Consider the following 17,497-nt stretch of genomic DNA (forward strand, 5'->3'; position numbering starts at 1 on the left):
CCCAGACCCATGATGAGCCTCATCGAGGCCGGTGGGGGGGGTCAAGACTACGGACAACACCGTACGAGGCCGCCAGAGCATAAATCAAATCTAGTTGTAAACTCTCCTATGAGAACAGTGAGGAGCAGACAGGCCCCTAGATGGGGATTATCTTAGAAGACATCTAAGATATCAAATCAAAATCAAATCAAATTTATTTTTATATAGCCCTTCGTACATCAGCTGATATTCTCAAAGTGCTGTACAGAAACCCAGCCTAAAACCCCAAACAGCAAGCAAAGCATGTGAAAGAAGCACGGTGGCTAGGAAAGAAGGCGAGAGCCAAATCGGCATATTCTGGGGGAATGCGCACGGTGGAGACCAGGTCTGGACTCTCAACCGTAGTAGCACCAACGGAAACCCCTAAACACCTACCTGTGCACTCTCGCGACCACCCCGTGAGAGCCCTCTGTGGCCAAGAAGCAGTGGGGTTATGACAAGCTAACCAGGGTAGGCCCAGCACCACGGGAAACGCAGGAGAGTCAACAAGGAAGAGACTAATTCTCTCCTTGTGACCCCCCTGTGTCACCATGCCCAAAGGAGCGGTGACCTCCCTAATCAACCCTGACCCTAATGGTCGACTATCTAAGGCGTGAACGGGGAAAGGCACAGCCACGGGAACAATGGGGATCCCTAAACTATAGGCTAATGCTCTATCAATAAAATTCCCAGCCGCGCCTGAATCGACGAGCGCCTTATGCTGGGAATGTGGGGAAAACTCAGGGAAAGCGACATACACAAACAGTTGTGCAACAGAGGGCTCTGGGTGAGAATGGTGCCGGCTCACCTGGGGTGATGCCAGAGCGCCCTGCCTGCTGCCTCGATCCCCAGAGGAACCAACCCGGCACTGACCGGCAGTGTGACCTCTGCGGCCACAGATGGTGCACGAGCTGGAACCCCTTCCGGTCTCCCTGAAAACCGCCCCTCCCAGCTCCATGGGTATCGGAGAGGAGGTGCGGGAGGATGGAGCCACCAGACCCCGATCAGAACGTCCGCGGGTAGCCAGCAGGTTGTCCAGCCGGATGGACATGTCCACCAGCTAGTCGAAAGTGAGGGTGGTGTCTCTGCAGGCTAACTCCCGACGGACGTCCTCGCGCAGACTGCAGCGGTAATGGACGATCAGGGCCCTGTCGCTCCATCCCGCGCCGGCAGCCAGGGTCCTAAACTCCAGGGCGAACTCCTGGGCGCTTCTCGTCTTCTGCCTCAGATGGAAGAGGCACTCACCCGCCACTCTACCCTCGGACGGGTGGTCGAAGACTGCCCGGAAACGGCGGGTGAACTCCTCAAACTGGTCCAACGCCGCATCTCCCTCTCTCCACATGGCGTTGGCCCACTCCAGGGCTTTCCCGGTGAGGCACGAGATGAGGGCGGACACCCTCTCACGGCCCGATGGAGCCGGGTGGACGGTGGCCAGGTATAGGTCCAGTTGAAGAAGGAACCCCTGGCAGTTCGCAGCCTTTCCGTCGTATTCCTGGGGCAGGGAGAGACGAATCCCACTAGAACCAGGAGGAAGAGGGGCGCTCAGAGGAGACCCCGGTTGTGCTGGTGGAGGCGCTGGAAGAACTCCCTGTCTCTCCCAGCGGTCCATAGTCTGGACAACACGTGCCATGGCAGTGCCAAGATGGTAGAGCATTGCTGTGTGCTCCCGGACGCGCTCCTCCACCCCTATACCCGGGGTACCTGCTCCTGCTGACTCCATAGTCGGGTTGGTGATTCTGTAAGGGGTGCGTACTGGCGGCAGAGAAGTCAGACGCAGGAGAGCAAAAACTGTTTTTCCAAACGGCGCAGTTTAATAACAAAAAAACCCACCGGAAAACAGAACAATCAAATAATGGGTACATAACCTGACGCACACCAGGACAGACGTGCACAAGCACTTACAATAAACAATCACCGACAAGGACATGAGGTGGAACAGAGGATTAAATACACAACATGTAATTGATGGGATTGGAACCAGGTGTGATGGAAGACAAGACAAAACCAAAGGAAAATGAAAAGAGGATCAGCGATGGCAAGAAGGTTGGTGACTTCGACCACCGAACGCCGCCCGAACAAGGAGAGGGACCAACTTCGGCGGAAGTCGTGACACAGATACTCAACTAGTCTAAAGACGGACAGTTTTATTGCTTCTTTAATCAGAACAACAGTTTTAAGCTGTGCTAACATAATTGCAAAAGGGTTTTGTAATGATCAATTAGCCTTTTAAAATGATCAACTTGGATTAGCTAACACAACGTGCCATTGGAACACAGGAGTGATAATGGGCCTCTGTACGCATATGTAAATATTCCATAAAAAATCTGCAATTTCCAGCTACAATAGTCAACACTGTATTTCTGATGTTATTTGATATTATTTGAAATGGACAAAAAAATTTGCTTTTCTTTCAAAAACAAGGACATTTCTAAGTGACCCCAAACTTTTGAATGGTAGTATATATCTTTTTTTTATCCCAAAATGCCATGCCCAAATACCACCATAATTGAAGAACCATCCTGCCCACACACTTTATAATTGATTCTGCTTAATATAGAGTGTCTAGTTAGTATGTCATATCTAAAATGTGGCATGGGGACTAAAATAATGAAATGATGCGTTAACTATACTCTAGTCCAAGAGAAAACAGGAGAGCAGTTCAGTGGACAAACTGTGGAGAGTGCAGATAGAAATGCAATGGGAAATGAAGGCAATTGTATGATGCACAGATATGGACTATTGTTGTTGTCCATTTGTAATATGACAATAATAAAACTATCTATTCCTTCAAGTATGCTTACTGGATCTTTATTTTGAATAAATAACAGTACATGACGAAGACAAAGTAAAATGTATCTTTTATTTAAAAAAAAAAAGTTTATATTCTCAAAAGCTGTGACAAACCTGTGCTTGGTGGAAATATTTCTGTTAAGTCGCATGAATGTTTTATATATTAGAGCTATACGTGGACTTCCTTCGTATAAAATAAGACATACATTTATATTGGCAATTTTCAGTCTTTAATTACATTTTATTATCACCCCAATAAATCATTTTCATATTGGAATGTAGCCACATTTGTTTCCACATAATATTGTTGCCAGAACTATGTATCTACATGGTAATTATATAGGTATATTATATAGGCAGGTATATTGCAACCACCGTGTAGGTACACATTGCTATTTATGGTAGGTCTACAACTGTTACAACTGTTACCTCTTTAACAGTTGTTATAAACAGACATTTGCTCAAATTGACTGTTAAAACCGACAGAAATATGCAATACTGTAATTACACTGTACGTACCTCTATAGAGTACATACACAGTTGAAATTGCATGTTATTCGAAGTGGGAACCTTTTGATTCAATTGAGCTTCCTTGTTGATTGTCAAGCATGACATTTATTTAGAAAGTCTCATGGAGTCAAATCCTCTACTAAAAAAAACAGAGTTATCTCAAATTGTGATTCAATGACTCCTTATGAAAGGCACTCTGTGTCGAAATGACCTGACTAACTGTTTGTTGCAGATCGTTGACTGGAAATTCTGTGCAGGATCAAGAGGCACTCTGGCACACATACAGACATGTTAAGCAACAATTCCCCTGCCAATATGACCAAACAACACTGCCAATGATTTCCTGAAAATATCACTTTTGCGTCCAAAAGCATTATTGCTTTATTCCCATTGGACAGAGGTTGCCGAGCAACTCTCCGATGAGGGTTGACGTGATCATACATTTCCATTCGTTAAGGATGCCATTAGATTACTACACACTGCAAACTGTTCCATCACAGTCCTCACCAAATCACTATACTTGTAACCCATTAAATCACACTTCACCAATAAGCTTGACTGTTTTAAGTGCCTTTGTCTCTCTTCTAATCTTGGTTAACCCAGAACTAAAATCTCACGTAATTTGGTCAGAAGCTCATAGTCCGTCCAATAAAGATTCTCTCTCTTCAAGAAAACTGAAACAGATATCTCTTTTCAAAGACAATTGGTATTTATATTGACATCACATTGCATTACTGTACGTTTCTTTTCAACTACATAAATGAAAAGCTCTCCAAACAAACAAAATCAGTGACCATAAAGGGGATATGATGTGATTGTGAACCTCACTTGGCAACTATGGTAAAAGATAAAAAGGGCAAGTGTGATCTCAAACACTGGTAATTTCTCTGCAGGAAAACACATCTTGACTAGACTAATGTTGAGAGATTTCACAACGATTTCAATGTGACGAGAACTCATTATCCTACTACAGTGCAATACGTATATTTAGCAAAGGATTAGTAAGAAAGAGTTGTGTTCAATTTAAGTCACGTTATGCTCTTACAATGTTATCATTAGCCAGTGATGCATAAAGTGACTATATCGTGGCCTGGTTATTTCACCCTCCTGCTCCTCCAGTATGTGCTGTGTGTGTGTGTGTTGGTTTTCACTGCAATTATCCAATGGTTTCTTCTCCAAGAAAGGACTACACGCTTCTCCAAGAAAGGACTACACGCTAAAACAAAAAAAATTCACCCAGTCCAGTGCTCAACCGGCAGATCAGACAATATACATTCAATCCCAATTTATACAGCCATCCATTTGAATGAAAACTAGCCAACACAGGACAAGGACCATGAATGGGAAACCCTTGCAGGGAGTATGTGGATATCTCTATTAGATCCAAGCAGTACAGAGAGTGTTAGGCCTTGTGAGGGTCTGGGAGGGAGTAAGAGAGCTGAATAGGATGAAAGTGCCCCTAGCCACTGATCTAAGGCCAGTTTTGCCTTTTATCCTCTAATGGATAATATGAGATATGGGGACGGGTAAACTGATTTAAGATCTGTGCCTAAGAGGAATTTGTAACTGGAACTTAGAAGGCATAGGGTCCCACGATGATGGTGAGCCGGAGCAGAGAGCTGGAGCGGTAGTTGAGGACATTGTTGTGGGTGACCATCTCCAGGTCAACCACGTGCTCCCGCGGTCCGGTCAGCGGCTTGGTCATCACCAGCATGGCACTGACGTTACTGGAGCGCTGGTAGGTTAAAAGGATTATTTAGGTTAGCATGTTCTGAGGATGCTAACAAGGGTCCTACCACTACCATTATTTTACACACATTGAGGTTAATACTAATGTACAAATCTGGGGTCGCTGACCCTCCAGGCCCACAAACCATGTTTCCATCCAACCATTTTTATGCGAGTAAAGTACCTGTTGGATAAAACAATGCACAACACTTCTGATGGAAACAGCAATTGTCAATAAACATTCCTAAAATGTTGATAGAACAAAATACACTAGACCGGGGTGAATCATTTCTGTCAGTGAAATAGATAATGCGACAAATGGCAGTGAAAACCTTTTTTTTGCGCATTTGTCGCAGTAAACTTGCAGTCACAAGACGCTATGTTGTATGGTCCTTCTACTACAACTTGGAAAAACATGCACAGTTTATTAGGCTGCAGATTAAATAAGTATTGGTACATTTTACAGAGTGGTGAAAGTTCAGAGTGATGAGCTTGATGCTCCTTTACAAAAGCTAAAGAACATACGCACATCCAGGTACTTTCCGCAGGTGCTGGAGTTGTAGGCAAACTCAAGGAAAACAGAAAGGAAAACGCCACAGTTTATTAGGCTACAGGGTTTTCCCCATGTAAGACAGACCACAAGGACATTTCAACATGTAAATAACATTGGTGGTCATGCAGGTAATCAGGCCCTTGATCTTAAATCTTTGTCCTGTGCGGGGATGGGTAAATGAGTTGCATTTGTACATTAAGCTGCATCAATGTTATTTAAATGTTGAAATGTCCCCTTGTGGTCTGTTTTATATAGGGAAAACCCTTAGAAGCCTTAAGACACGGATCAGTGAGCAGCACAGAAATATACAGACAGGTGAGACCAAAAATCTGGTTGCTGCTAATTTTGAACAAGCTGGACATCCTATTAGTTCTCTGAGATACATTGGAATAGAAATGGTCAATATGTCACACGGGGAGGGGACATTGAGAGGAGTTTGACTTTTATAGTTTCAATATGTCTAAATTGTGTGTTTTTTTTTATCTTAATTGAATATTTTATGTGTATGCATATTACTGTAAATATTGATCACATTCCCTGTGCATGATCATATATTTTAATACATTGAATGTTAATATTGTGAAACTACATTTTTTACCTCCTGTTTCAGGAAGTGATGTCACTGAGTACTGCCCCTATATATATATATATATATATATATATATATATATATATATATATATATATATATATATTGACCTCCCACCCCCACCTGGGATATGGATGCCTGATGAAGACCTAAGGGTCGAAACGTTGTAAATAAATGTCACCTGGGAGCATGAGCAGCAGTGTGTAGCGTTTCCCTTTCTGTTTTCCTTGATGCTCCTTTCCAATAAATATCGAGGGTCTTCATTTGTATGCTGGTGACATGATGATCGGTGCTTGGCTGCCAATTGACAAATAAAAATGATCTCGCGCTTATCCATAATCTCATCATGTATCCTCTGCACTATGTGCAGTGTCTACGAGCTGGCTGTTAAAAAGTCTGCGATTGTGCCAACACTATCGACAAAGTTAAAAGTGGGATGGAAACACATAGAACTGTTTTTTATTCTGTAAATTAAAAGGTACACGACAAAGTACCTTTTTATGTGCACTGTCATTATGCACAACTTTTTAGTTGCAAGAAGTCAGTTTGATGGAAACACACCACTGCCGGAAAAATTAGCATAATTGTTGGTGCGAATATTAACTTCAAACCTACCTATAAAACTACTTTTTAGGTATCCAATAATAATGATGTAAGTGGGAAATGTGTGTGAGCTATCCATTTAAGGGTTAGGGATAGCAATCAGGGGAAGTCAAAAGATTATTTCAAAATCCAATCTCACAAGATATTCCCTAAATAGCAAAGGGCGCCCAAAACATCTGAAACCAACACCTACCTTAAATAAGTAAGTGTTTAAATGACACAGTAGACGAGATATCATTCAATTACGCTACCAAAAAGCAAGTGACAAATGCTGACACCATCTGACATGATGGTAACGTTAATGCCTGGTGAGTGACTGAAACATCTCTGGGCTCACCCTGAGGAAGAACTCCCCTCCCTCGTTGCCAGACTTGACCCTGAAAGTATTGTGCATGTTAGGGTAGATGCTCGTTGCCTGGATCTGGAAGATGTCGGCTGGGACCGAGCGCTCCGACGAGATGCTCATGTACTTGTAGACGATGGACGGCGGCAGGCCTCGGCAAATTGTGAGCGACTGGCAGCTGCAACGCCTACAGACATGCAGAGACAGAGAGAACCATTGGATGTGGTCATGTTAGCAGATACTTTTATACATGTGGCATATATGTGGTTTTAGCTATGTGGTCATTTTAGCAGACACTTTATCAATCTGGTCCTTGTGGTTTTGTCTACAGTATGTGTTTTTTTTTAGCTAGCACATTTATTGATGTGGTCCATGTGGTTTGTGTAAATGGTCATTTTAGCACTTTAATACATGTGGTTTTAGCTATGAGGTCATTTTAGCTGACACTTTTATCCATGTGGTCCCTGCTGTCTGTAACTCCCCACCAATGTGTGTAACTTATGTTGTAGCCTACATACTGACTGAAAAGTGGGAAAAATAACACTACTTATACTGTCTGGCTGCCTCCTGCTTATATTTGAAATGATGTAATCTTAACCTTACAACAGACAAATTAGTTTATACATCATGCCGATCATGTCCTCCTAATTTTGGGGAATGTTTTAGAATTAACGGGAAGGTTGAGTGAGGGAGCAGCGGGGGAGCAGCAGCTGGGTAAATGTTTTTGTTGTTGCATAAAGTAACACATGCGTAAGGTTGTTTAGTGCACGGGCAAAGGTATCCTCAAAATCAAATAAAATATTATTTGTCAGATGCTTCGTAAACAACAGGTGTAGACTAACAGTGAAATAATTAATTCCCAACAATGCAGAGAGAAAGAAAATATAGAAACAATAGAAAAGTAATAACACGTAATAATAAAAGTAATAATAAACTAACGGTTGTCGTCTGCAATGGAGGACCAAAACGTAGCAGGAATGTGGATGCTCATCTTGATATTTATTTGAAATCAAAGTGAACACCAAAACAACGAACAACAAAACGGTCTTGTAAGGCTCACACAGGCAAAACAAGAAACAATCTCCCACAAACACTAAACCAAACAATTACCCATATATAGGACTCTCAATCAGAGGCAACGAGAAAGCACCTGCCTCCAATTGAGAGTCCAACCCCCCATTAACCTACACATAGAAATACACCAACCCAGAAAGAACATAGAAGTATAAAACATAGAACATAAACCAAAACCCGGAAATAATAAATCAAAACGCCCTACTAAATAAACCACCACCCCGAACCACATAAAACAAATACCCTCTGCCACGTCCTGACCAAACTACAATAACAACTAACCCTTACACTGGTCAGGACGTGACATAAACACACAATGACTAAGGATAACTTGGCTATATACACGGGGTACCAGTACCGAGTCAATGTGCAGGGGTACGATGTAACTGAGGTAGATATGTACATATAACTAGGAATAACGTGACAAGGCAACAGGATAAATAATAAACATTAGCAGCAGAGTACAGTGCCTTCAGAAAGTATTCATACTCATTGACTTATTCAAAATGTGTTGTTTTACAGCCCGAAGTATTTACAAGTATTTACACCCCTGAGGCAATACTTTGTAAAAGCCTCTTTGGCATTGATTACAGCTGTGAGTCTTGCTGGGTAAGTCTCCAAGAGCTTTCCACACTTGGATTCTGCACCATATGCCCATTATTCTTTTCAAAAATATTTTTTAAGCTCTGTCAAATTGGTTGTTGATCGTTTCCTAGACAAGCATTTTCAGGGCTTGCCATAGATTAAAGTATAAACTTTTTAAGTCAAAACTGTAAGTCGGCCACTCAGGAACATTCACTGTCTTCTTGGTAAGCAACTTTAGTATAGATCTGGCCTTGTGTTTCAGTTATTGTTTTGCTGGAAGGTGGTGTCTGGTGGAAAGCAGATTGAACAAGGTTTTCCTCTAAGATTTTGCCTGTGCTTAGCGCCAATCCATTTTTTTTAAATCCTGAAACTCCCCAGTCCTTAACGATTACAAACATACCCATAACATGATGCAGACACAACTATGCTTGAAAATATGGAGAGTGGTACTCAGTAATGTGTTGTATTGGGTTTGTATTTGCCCCAAAAATAACGTTGTAATGCATTTTTTATTCTGTACAGGTTTCCTTCTTTTCACTCTGTGAACAAGGTTATTATTATGGAGTAACTACAATGTTGTTGATCCATCCTCAGTTTTCTCCTATCACAGCAATTAAACTCTGCAGCTGTTTTAAAGTCACTATTGGCCTCATGGTAAAATCCCTGAGCGGTTTACTTCCTCTACGGCAACTGAGTTAGGAAGGACGCCTGTATCTTTGTAGTGACTTGGTGTACTGATACACCATCCAAAGTGTAATTAATAACTTCACCATGCTCAAAGGGACATTCAATGTCTGCTTCTTTTTTTTACACATCTACAAATAGGAACACCTCCCTGGTCTTTGTGGTTGAATCTGTGTTTGAAATGCACTGCTTGACTGAGGGGGAATACAGAGATGAGGTAGTCATTAAAAAATAATGTTAAACACTATTATTGCATACAGAGTGAGTCCATGCAATGTATTATGTGACTTGCACATTTTTACTCCTTAACATGCTGTCACGTCCTGACCAGTAAAGGGGTTATTTGTTCTTATAGTTTGATCAGGACGTGGCAGGGGTATTTGTTTTATGTGGTTCAGGGTGTGTTTGAGTATGTGTTCATGTAGAGGGGTATTTGATTTATTAGTCTGTTTTTTTTTTGGTTAGTTCTATGTCTGTGCTAGGGTATTGTATTTCTATGTTTAGGTAATGGGGATTGGGGCCTTCAATTGGAGGCAGCTGTCTATCGTTGCCTCTGATTGAAGGTCCTATATTTAGGAGTGTGTTTGTTTTGGGTTTGTGGGAGATTGTTTCTTGTATTGCTGTGTGTTGCCTACAATACTGTTTTGTCGTCAGTTCATCGTTTTTCGTGTTTGTTTTGGATAAATAAAAATGAGCATTCACGTACCCGCTGCGCCTTGGTCCATCTATTACGACGACCGTGACACATGCAGTATTTAGGCTTGCCATAACAAAGGCATTGAATACTTATTGACTCAAGACATTTCAGCTTTTTATTTGTAATTAATTTGCAAAAATGTGGAAAAACATAATTCCACTTTGACATTATGGGCTATTGTGTGTAAGCCACTGACCCAAACATCTCAATTTAATCTCAGGTTCTAACATAACAAAATGTGGAAAAAGTCAAGGGGTGTGAATACTTTCTGAAGGCACTATATGTGATGGGTCAAAAAAAGGGTCAATGCAGATAGTTAACCAAATAGCTACCCGGACTATTTAACTAACTACTTAGCAGTCGTATGGCTTGAGGTAGAAGCTGTTCAGGGTCCTGTTGGTTCCAGACTCCGTTTCCTGTAGTCCACGATCAGCTCTTTTGTCTTGCTGACATTGATTTGAACCTGGGTCTCCTGCACCCCACAAGACTGTGTTAGCCCACTAAGACTTCAGGTCCCAGTCAAGTTCACTCATCATGTGATTATCATCATGGATTTCACCAGACCATACTCACCCCTCTCCTGTCTTCACATAGGGCTCGTGGCAAGGGTTCCTGGGGTAGCAGCGGAAACCACCAAAGTAGTTCCAACACATCTCGTCCTCGCGGCAGTTGTTTCCTGTTTCACACTCATCTATGTCTGTTAATGGAGAGAAAATGTAGTTACTGAGAGAAAATGTTGTCAATGGTCATTTCAATAAGAAAATAACTTAAAAAAGCTTATGCGCTTAGTACAACGGTCTTTTAGTTTTTGTAAACAAGATGAAGGAAAAAGGAAACCGCACACTGCTCTTGATAGTATCACTGATATTTATTAAGCTTACGTATCGGCCTCACGGCCTTCGTCAGAGCTTTTGTGAATTTTCCTATATGCAAAAAATGTCGTTGTCACGGCTGTTCAAAGGATCGGACCAAAATGCAGCGTGTTTGTAGTTCCACATATTTTATTTACCGTGAAACTAAATGCAATACACTAAATACTTGAATACACAAAAACAACAAACCATGACGCAGAGAGAAAACACACTACTCAAATTAATCACCCACAAAAACAGGTGGGACAAACATCAACTTAAATATGACCTCCAATTAGAGACAACGACAACCGGCTGCCTCTAATTGGAGATCATACCAAACAAAACCAACATAGAAATACAAAACTAGAAACTGAACATAGAAATACAAAACAGACAAACACCCCCTGTCACGCCCTGACCTACTCTACCATAGAAAATAACAACTTACTATGGTCAGGATGTGACAGTACCCCCCCCAAAGGTGCGGACTCCGACCGCACCTACATAAAAAAAATAACCCCCCAACAACAAAAAACAAAGGGAGGGTAGGGTGGGTGACAAAAGTCTATGGCGGCTCTAGTGTTACACCCAGAACCTTCCTCTCCCTCCGATCCTCCAGCAACGGAGGTGGCTCCAGCTCAGGGCGTAACCCCCGTTCCGCCCGCAGATCCCTCCGCTTCTGTAACACCGGCCTGTGGATCATTATCAGAGGAATCGGACTGTAAATCATTACCGGAAGCTCTGCGCTGCAGACCACCGCTTGAGGTTCTGGGCTGCAGGCCGCCGTTGAAGGCTCTGGGCTGCAGGCCGCCGCCGAAGGCTCCGGGCTGGGGAGCGTCGACGGAGGCTCCGGACTGGAGGCCGTCTCAGTAGGTTCCGGACTAAAAAATGTCGCCGTAAGCTCTGGACGGGGAACTGTCGCCAAGCTCTGGACGGGGAACTGTCGCCGTAAGCTCTGGACTGGGAATGTGCACTGGAATCCTGATGCGTGGTACTGGCATGGGTGGCGCCAGACTGGTAACCCCCACCTCAGGACGAGTGCAAGGAGCAGGAACAAGACACCTCCGGACTTGGCATGCGCACTGGAGGTCTGATACGTGGGACTGGCCTAGGTGGTGCCAGACTGGTAACACGCACCTCAGGGCGAGTGCGGGGAGCAGGAACAGGACATACCGGACTATGGAGGCGAACTGGAGACCAGGCATGCTGAGCAGGCCTACTCCTTCCTGGCTGAATGATCATCTTCGCCCTACACTGGTGAGGAGCTTGCACCGACCGCACCGGGCTATGAGTGAGTATGGGCGATATAGTGCGCATCACACCATAACCCATTGCTCGTTCATCCACTCGCTCCTCAGCACGCCCGCTCTGCAGTGCTCTCAATGCCAGTACCTCTCTCCGGAATCTTGCGTCGAGCTCCGCGCTTGACTCCTTGACTGGCTCCGGTTCACTCCACGGCTCTCTCCGATAAGCACGGGAAGTTAGATCAGGTCTCCCCCTGACATCGCCAAACTCCCCGTATGCCCCCCCAAAAAACTATTTTGGGGGGGGGCTGCCTCTCAGCCTTGCCTCTCGGTGCATATAGCGCCTCGTAGTATCGTCGCTCCCTTTTTGCTGCTTTGATTTCCTCCCTCGGGCGACGATACTCCCCACCCTGCCTCCAGGGTCCTGTCCCATCCAAAATCTCCTCCCAAGTCCATTCATCCAGCTGCTCCTTACCACGCTGCTTGGTCCTTTTTTGGTGGGTGATTTGCTGTTCAAAGGATCGGACCAAAATGCAGCGTGTTCGTAGTTCCACATATTTTATTTACCGTGAAACTAAATGCAATACACTAAATACTTGAATACACAAAAACAACAAACCGTGACGCAGAGAGAAAACACACTACTCAAATTAATCACCCACAAAAACAGGTGGGACAAACATCAACTTAAATATGACCTCCAATTAGAGACAACGACAACCGGCTGCCTCTAATTGGAGATCATACCAAACAAAACCAACATAGAAATACAAAACTAGAAACTGAACATAGAAATACAAAACAGACAAACACCCCCTGTCACGCCCTGACCTACTCTACCATAGAAAATAACAACTTACTATGGTCAGGACGTGACAGTCGTCAATATATCGATACCACTTCAGGATTTTATTTATTATTTCCTAAAGGACTTAATGATGAAATGCCTATGTATGTTATGTTGTGAATTTGAACAAGAATTATGTGCCTATTTAAGATTACTCTGATGTTTTTCGTATGATGTACCCAATGATTAATGAAAACTTGCTATGTCCTCATTGTGGTTTTATGGACGTGTTTAATGCGTCTTATTTATACACTTTTGTAGTGTTTGTGAAATGCATATTGTTATGTTTGGTAGCACTTATTTATTTTTCCTTTGCCTCCAACCCCTTTCCATACGTGGAACGGATGTGGGTGGTGCTAGGTCTACATAGATAGAGGTGCTGTTTTCAGAAAATTCACAAAAGCTCTGATGAAGGCCGTGAGGCCGATACGTAAGCTTAATAAATATCAGTGATACTATCAAGAGCAGTGTGCGGTTTCCTTTTTCCTTCATCCTGTTTCAACTGTTGCCATGCACCGGCAGAAAGATTGCTCAGATGTGCAAGTGCCTTTTGAGTCTTTGTAAACAAGCAATGCGTAGCTTAAAACTACATTTCAAACTATCATGTCTATCTCATGGACTGTTAGTTAATCAATCAAGTGTCAATACTGACTTTATACCAAGGTACAACTAAAAACCTAGGCCTAAAGCCAATGAGTTATCATTGGGGATTCAGGTTAAAGGTATTAAGATTCGTTATTATGATGTACGACTTCCTGCTGGTGTAAGAGAGGGCCAGATATTTTACTAGTTGAAACAGGCCTATTTACCTTGGCACATTCGGTTGCCTTGGAGCTGGTATCCCTCGGGACAGGTACAGACATACCCTCCGGGCTGATTCACACACTGCCACTGGCACATGTAACTCGAGAAGGCGCATTCATCAATATCTACGAATAGATAAATATTACACAGTCTGACAGAAACTTCTCAGGAAAGAAAATATTGCGTGTGAGCGGGGGAATTGTAAAATTGTATCAGTATACATTATCATTAAGGTACTGATAAATTAAGGTACTGAAAATTATACATTGAGTATACCTAGGAACACCTTCCTAATATTAAGTTGCAGTACCTTGGCAGGAGGCTTGGTTGGAGGCTAGCTCATAACCCTGCTCACACTGGCAGATGAAGGAGCCCATGATGTTGTAGCACTGGTGTTGACAGGGGTTGCTCCCCTCACACTCGTTCACATCTGCAAGACAAGGAGGGACTAATAAATTAAAGAGAAATTGCAGAAAGGCAGAGCGGAAGTGGAGAAAGTCATCCATTATGATATTCTGAGAGAACAACTTGGCATTTACATTACCAGTCAAAAGTTTGGACACACCTACTCATTCAAGGGTTTTTCTTTATTCTTACTATTTTCTACATTGTAGAATAATAGTGAAGACATCAAAACAATGAAATAACACATATGGAATCATGTAGTAACCAAAATAGTGTTAAACAAATCAAAATATATTTTATATTTGAGATTCTTCAAAGTAGCCACCCTTTGCCTTGATTACAACTTTGCACACTCTTGGCATTCTCTCAAACAGCTTCACCTGGAATGCTTTTCCAACACTCTTGAAGGAGTTCCCACATATGCTGAGCACTTCTTGGCTGCTTTTCCTTCACTCTGCAGTCCAATCCCAAACCATCTCAATTGGGTTGAGGTCGGGTGATTGTGGAGGCCAGGCCATCTGATGCAGCACTCCATCACTCTCCTTCTTGGTCAAATAGCCCTTACACAGCCTGGAGGTGTGTTGGGTCATTGTCCTGTTGAAAAACAAATGATAGTCCCACTAAGCGCATACCAGATGGGATGGCGTATCGCTGCAGAATGCTGTGGTAGCTATGTTGGTTAAGTGTGCCTTGAATTTTAACTAAATCACTGACAGTCTCACCAGCAAAGCACCCCCACACCATCACACCTCCTCCTTCATGCTTCACAGTGGGAACCACACATGCGGAGATCAACCGTTCACCTACTCTGCGTCTCACAAAGACATGGCGGTTGAGACCAAACATCTCAAATTTGGACTCATTAGACCAAAGGATAGATTTCCACCGGTCTAATGTCCATTACTCGTGTTTCTTGGCCCAAGCAGGTCTCTTCTTTTAATTAGTGTCCTTTAGTAGTGGTTTCTTTGTAGCAATTTGACCATGAAGGCCTGATTCACTCAGTCTCCTCTGAACAGTTGATGTTGAGATGTGTCTGTTACTTGAACTCCTCTCCTTTTCCGGTTCAAGCACTGGATAGTCAACCCCTGGGATCTGGCACAATCAGACACATCACAGCACCACTCACTATCACCGTAGGACCCCGGCCCTCCCTTCCTCATCATCGAGGCACCCCTACACAAAGTCATCCTCGTCCTCCCGTGGCTCCAAAGTCACGTCTCCACCATCTCCTGGTCGAGGATGGAGATCACTGCCTGGGCACACGGATGTCGAAATACATGCTTTCCCTTACCCTGTGGTTCCACGTCAGTCGAGAGTCATGTGGTTGCTGCCCTCCAGGCCAACATCCCAGAGGTTTACCAGGATCTCCGGTTGGTTTGCTCCAAGACCTGTGCCACCTGTCTCCCTGCTCATCGCCCCTGGGACTGTGCCATCGACCTGCTGGCAGACTCTGCGCCTCCATACAGCCTCGTCTACCCCCTGTCGATGGTTGAAACCAAGGCCATGGAGGAGTACATCCAGGAGGCTCTCCAACAGAGTTTCATCTGCCCATCCACTTCCCCTGCGTCGGCAGGCTTCTTCTTTGTGACGAAGAAGGAGGGGGGGGTCTATGTCCGTGCATCGACTACAGAGGTCTCAATTCCATCCCCACCAAGTACCGCTACCCTCTCCCGTTGGTGCTGGCTGCCATCGAACAGCTCTGCGAGGCCCGATTTTATAGTAAACTGGACCTTCAGCACGATTTCTGGGCACTATGAGTACTGGATTAATAAATGCTCCGTTGGTGTTCCAGGCATTCGTGAACGAGCTGTTTGGTCATCAGGTGGTCGTGTATATCGACAACATCCTGATCTACTCAGCCATCTTGGAGGATCACGTCGCCCACGTCCGGGTAGTCCTGGGACGCCTCCTGGAGAACCACCTGTACGTCAAAGCGGAGAAGTGCCAGTTCCATCAGGCCGCTGTCTCCTTCTTCGGATACCGGATCAGCCCACAGGGAGTAGTTATGGATGAAAGGAAGGTTGAGGCAGTCAGGTCATGGCCAGTCCCAACCACCATAAAGGGACTACAACGGTTTTTGGGGTTTCCCAACTTCTACAGTCGCTTCATTAAGAACATCAGCTCCATCGCCTCTCCTCTCTCCTCAAGGGTGACCCCTGTAAGTTAGTGTGGAGTCCTGCAGCCGATGAGGCCTTCCGCCTACTGAAGGGGCGTTTCACCTCAGCCCTGTTGCTGAAACACCAGATCATATGCTGCCCTTTGTGGTGGAGGTGGACGTCTCAGAAGTGGGTGTGGGGGCTGTCCTGTCACAACTCCAAGGTTACCCACAAAAATTGTATACATGTGCATACTACTAAAAAAACCTTCTCCTGCAGAGAGGAACTATGACATCGGCGACCAGGAGCTCCTGGCAGTGAAGTTGGCACTAGAGTGGAGACACTGGCTGGAGGGCGCCAAGGACCCATTTCTCATCCTCACCGACCATCGGAACCTGGAGTACATACGGACAGTGAGGCGGCTGAACCTGCGCCAAGCAAGGTTGGCCCTTTTCTTCACCAGTTTCAACTTCACCCTATCATACCGCCCAGGTTCAAAGAACACCAAAGCCGATGCCCTGTCCCATCTCCACAATTCGGGAGAGGTTCCTGTCCTGAGTGCGCATATCATTCTGCCCTCCCAAATCGTTGTCCCCGTGCTTTGACATGTAGACGTGGACATCCGCCAGGCTCTGGAGAGGGAATTCGCGCCTGCTACCTGCCCTCCGGAGCGCAGCTACTTTCCCACGGAGGTAAGGGATCGGCTGTTGACCTGGGTGTATACATCCCTTGCCGCTGGACACCCAGGTATCACCCGCACCATTCAATCCATCTCCGCTAAGTACTGGTGACCCACCTTGGTGCACAACGACGTCAACTCCTGCTCCATATTTGCCCAAACCAAATCTCCCCGGCACGCTCCAGCAGAGAAACTCCTTCCCCTTTCCGTGCCTCAGCAGCCTTTGTCTCATCTGTCCATTGATTTCATCACTGATCTCCCATCTTCTGATGGTTTCACTACTATTACGGTTGTTGTGGACAGATTCTCTAAATCCTGTCATTTTATCCCTCTCTCTGGTCTCCCTACGGCTCTCCAGGTCGCTGAGGCACTGTTCCAGCAGGTTTTCCGGCAG

General features: G+C 44.4%; 1 protein-coding gene across 1 annotated transcript in view; it reads right to left on the reverse strand.

Annotated features, from left to right (window-relative positions):
* Window positions 1-2,857: 2,857 nt before the first annotated feature.
* Window positions 2,858-17,497, reverse strand: part of LOC106564782 (EGF-containing fibulin-like extracellular matrix protein 1) — a 32,898-nt gene continuing 18,258 nt past the window's right edge. Inside the window, exons 5-9 of the mRNA XM_014131145.2 lie at window positions 14,234-14,353; window positions 13,929-14,048; window positions 10,748-10,871; window positions 7,129-7,321; window positions 2,858-5,053 (exon numbers count right to left, since the gene is read on the reverse strand). Of these exons, the coding sequence (XP_013986620.1) occupies window positions 4,892-5,053; window positions 7,129-7,321; window positions 10,748-10,871; window positions 13,929-14,048; window positions 14,234-14,353 (719 nt within the window). The 3' untranslated portion in view covers window positions 2,858-4,891. The remainder of the gene's footprint in view (window positions 5,054-7,128; window positions 7,322-10,747; window positions 10,872-13,928; window positions 14,049-14,233; window positions 14,354-17,497) is intronic.

Source organism: Salmo salar, chromosome ssa12 (assembly GCF_905237065.1).
Source record: "Salmo salar chromosome ssa12, Ssal_v3.1, whole genome shotgun sequence".
Lineage (NCBI taxonomy): Eukaryota > Metazoa > Chordata > Actinopteri > Salmoniformes > Salmonidae > Salmo > Salmo salar.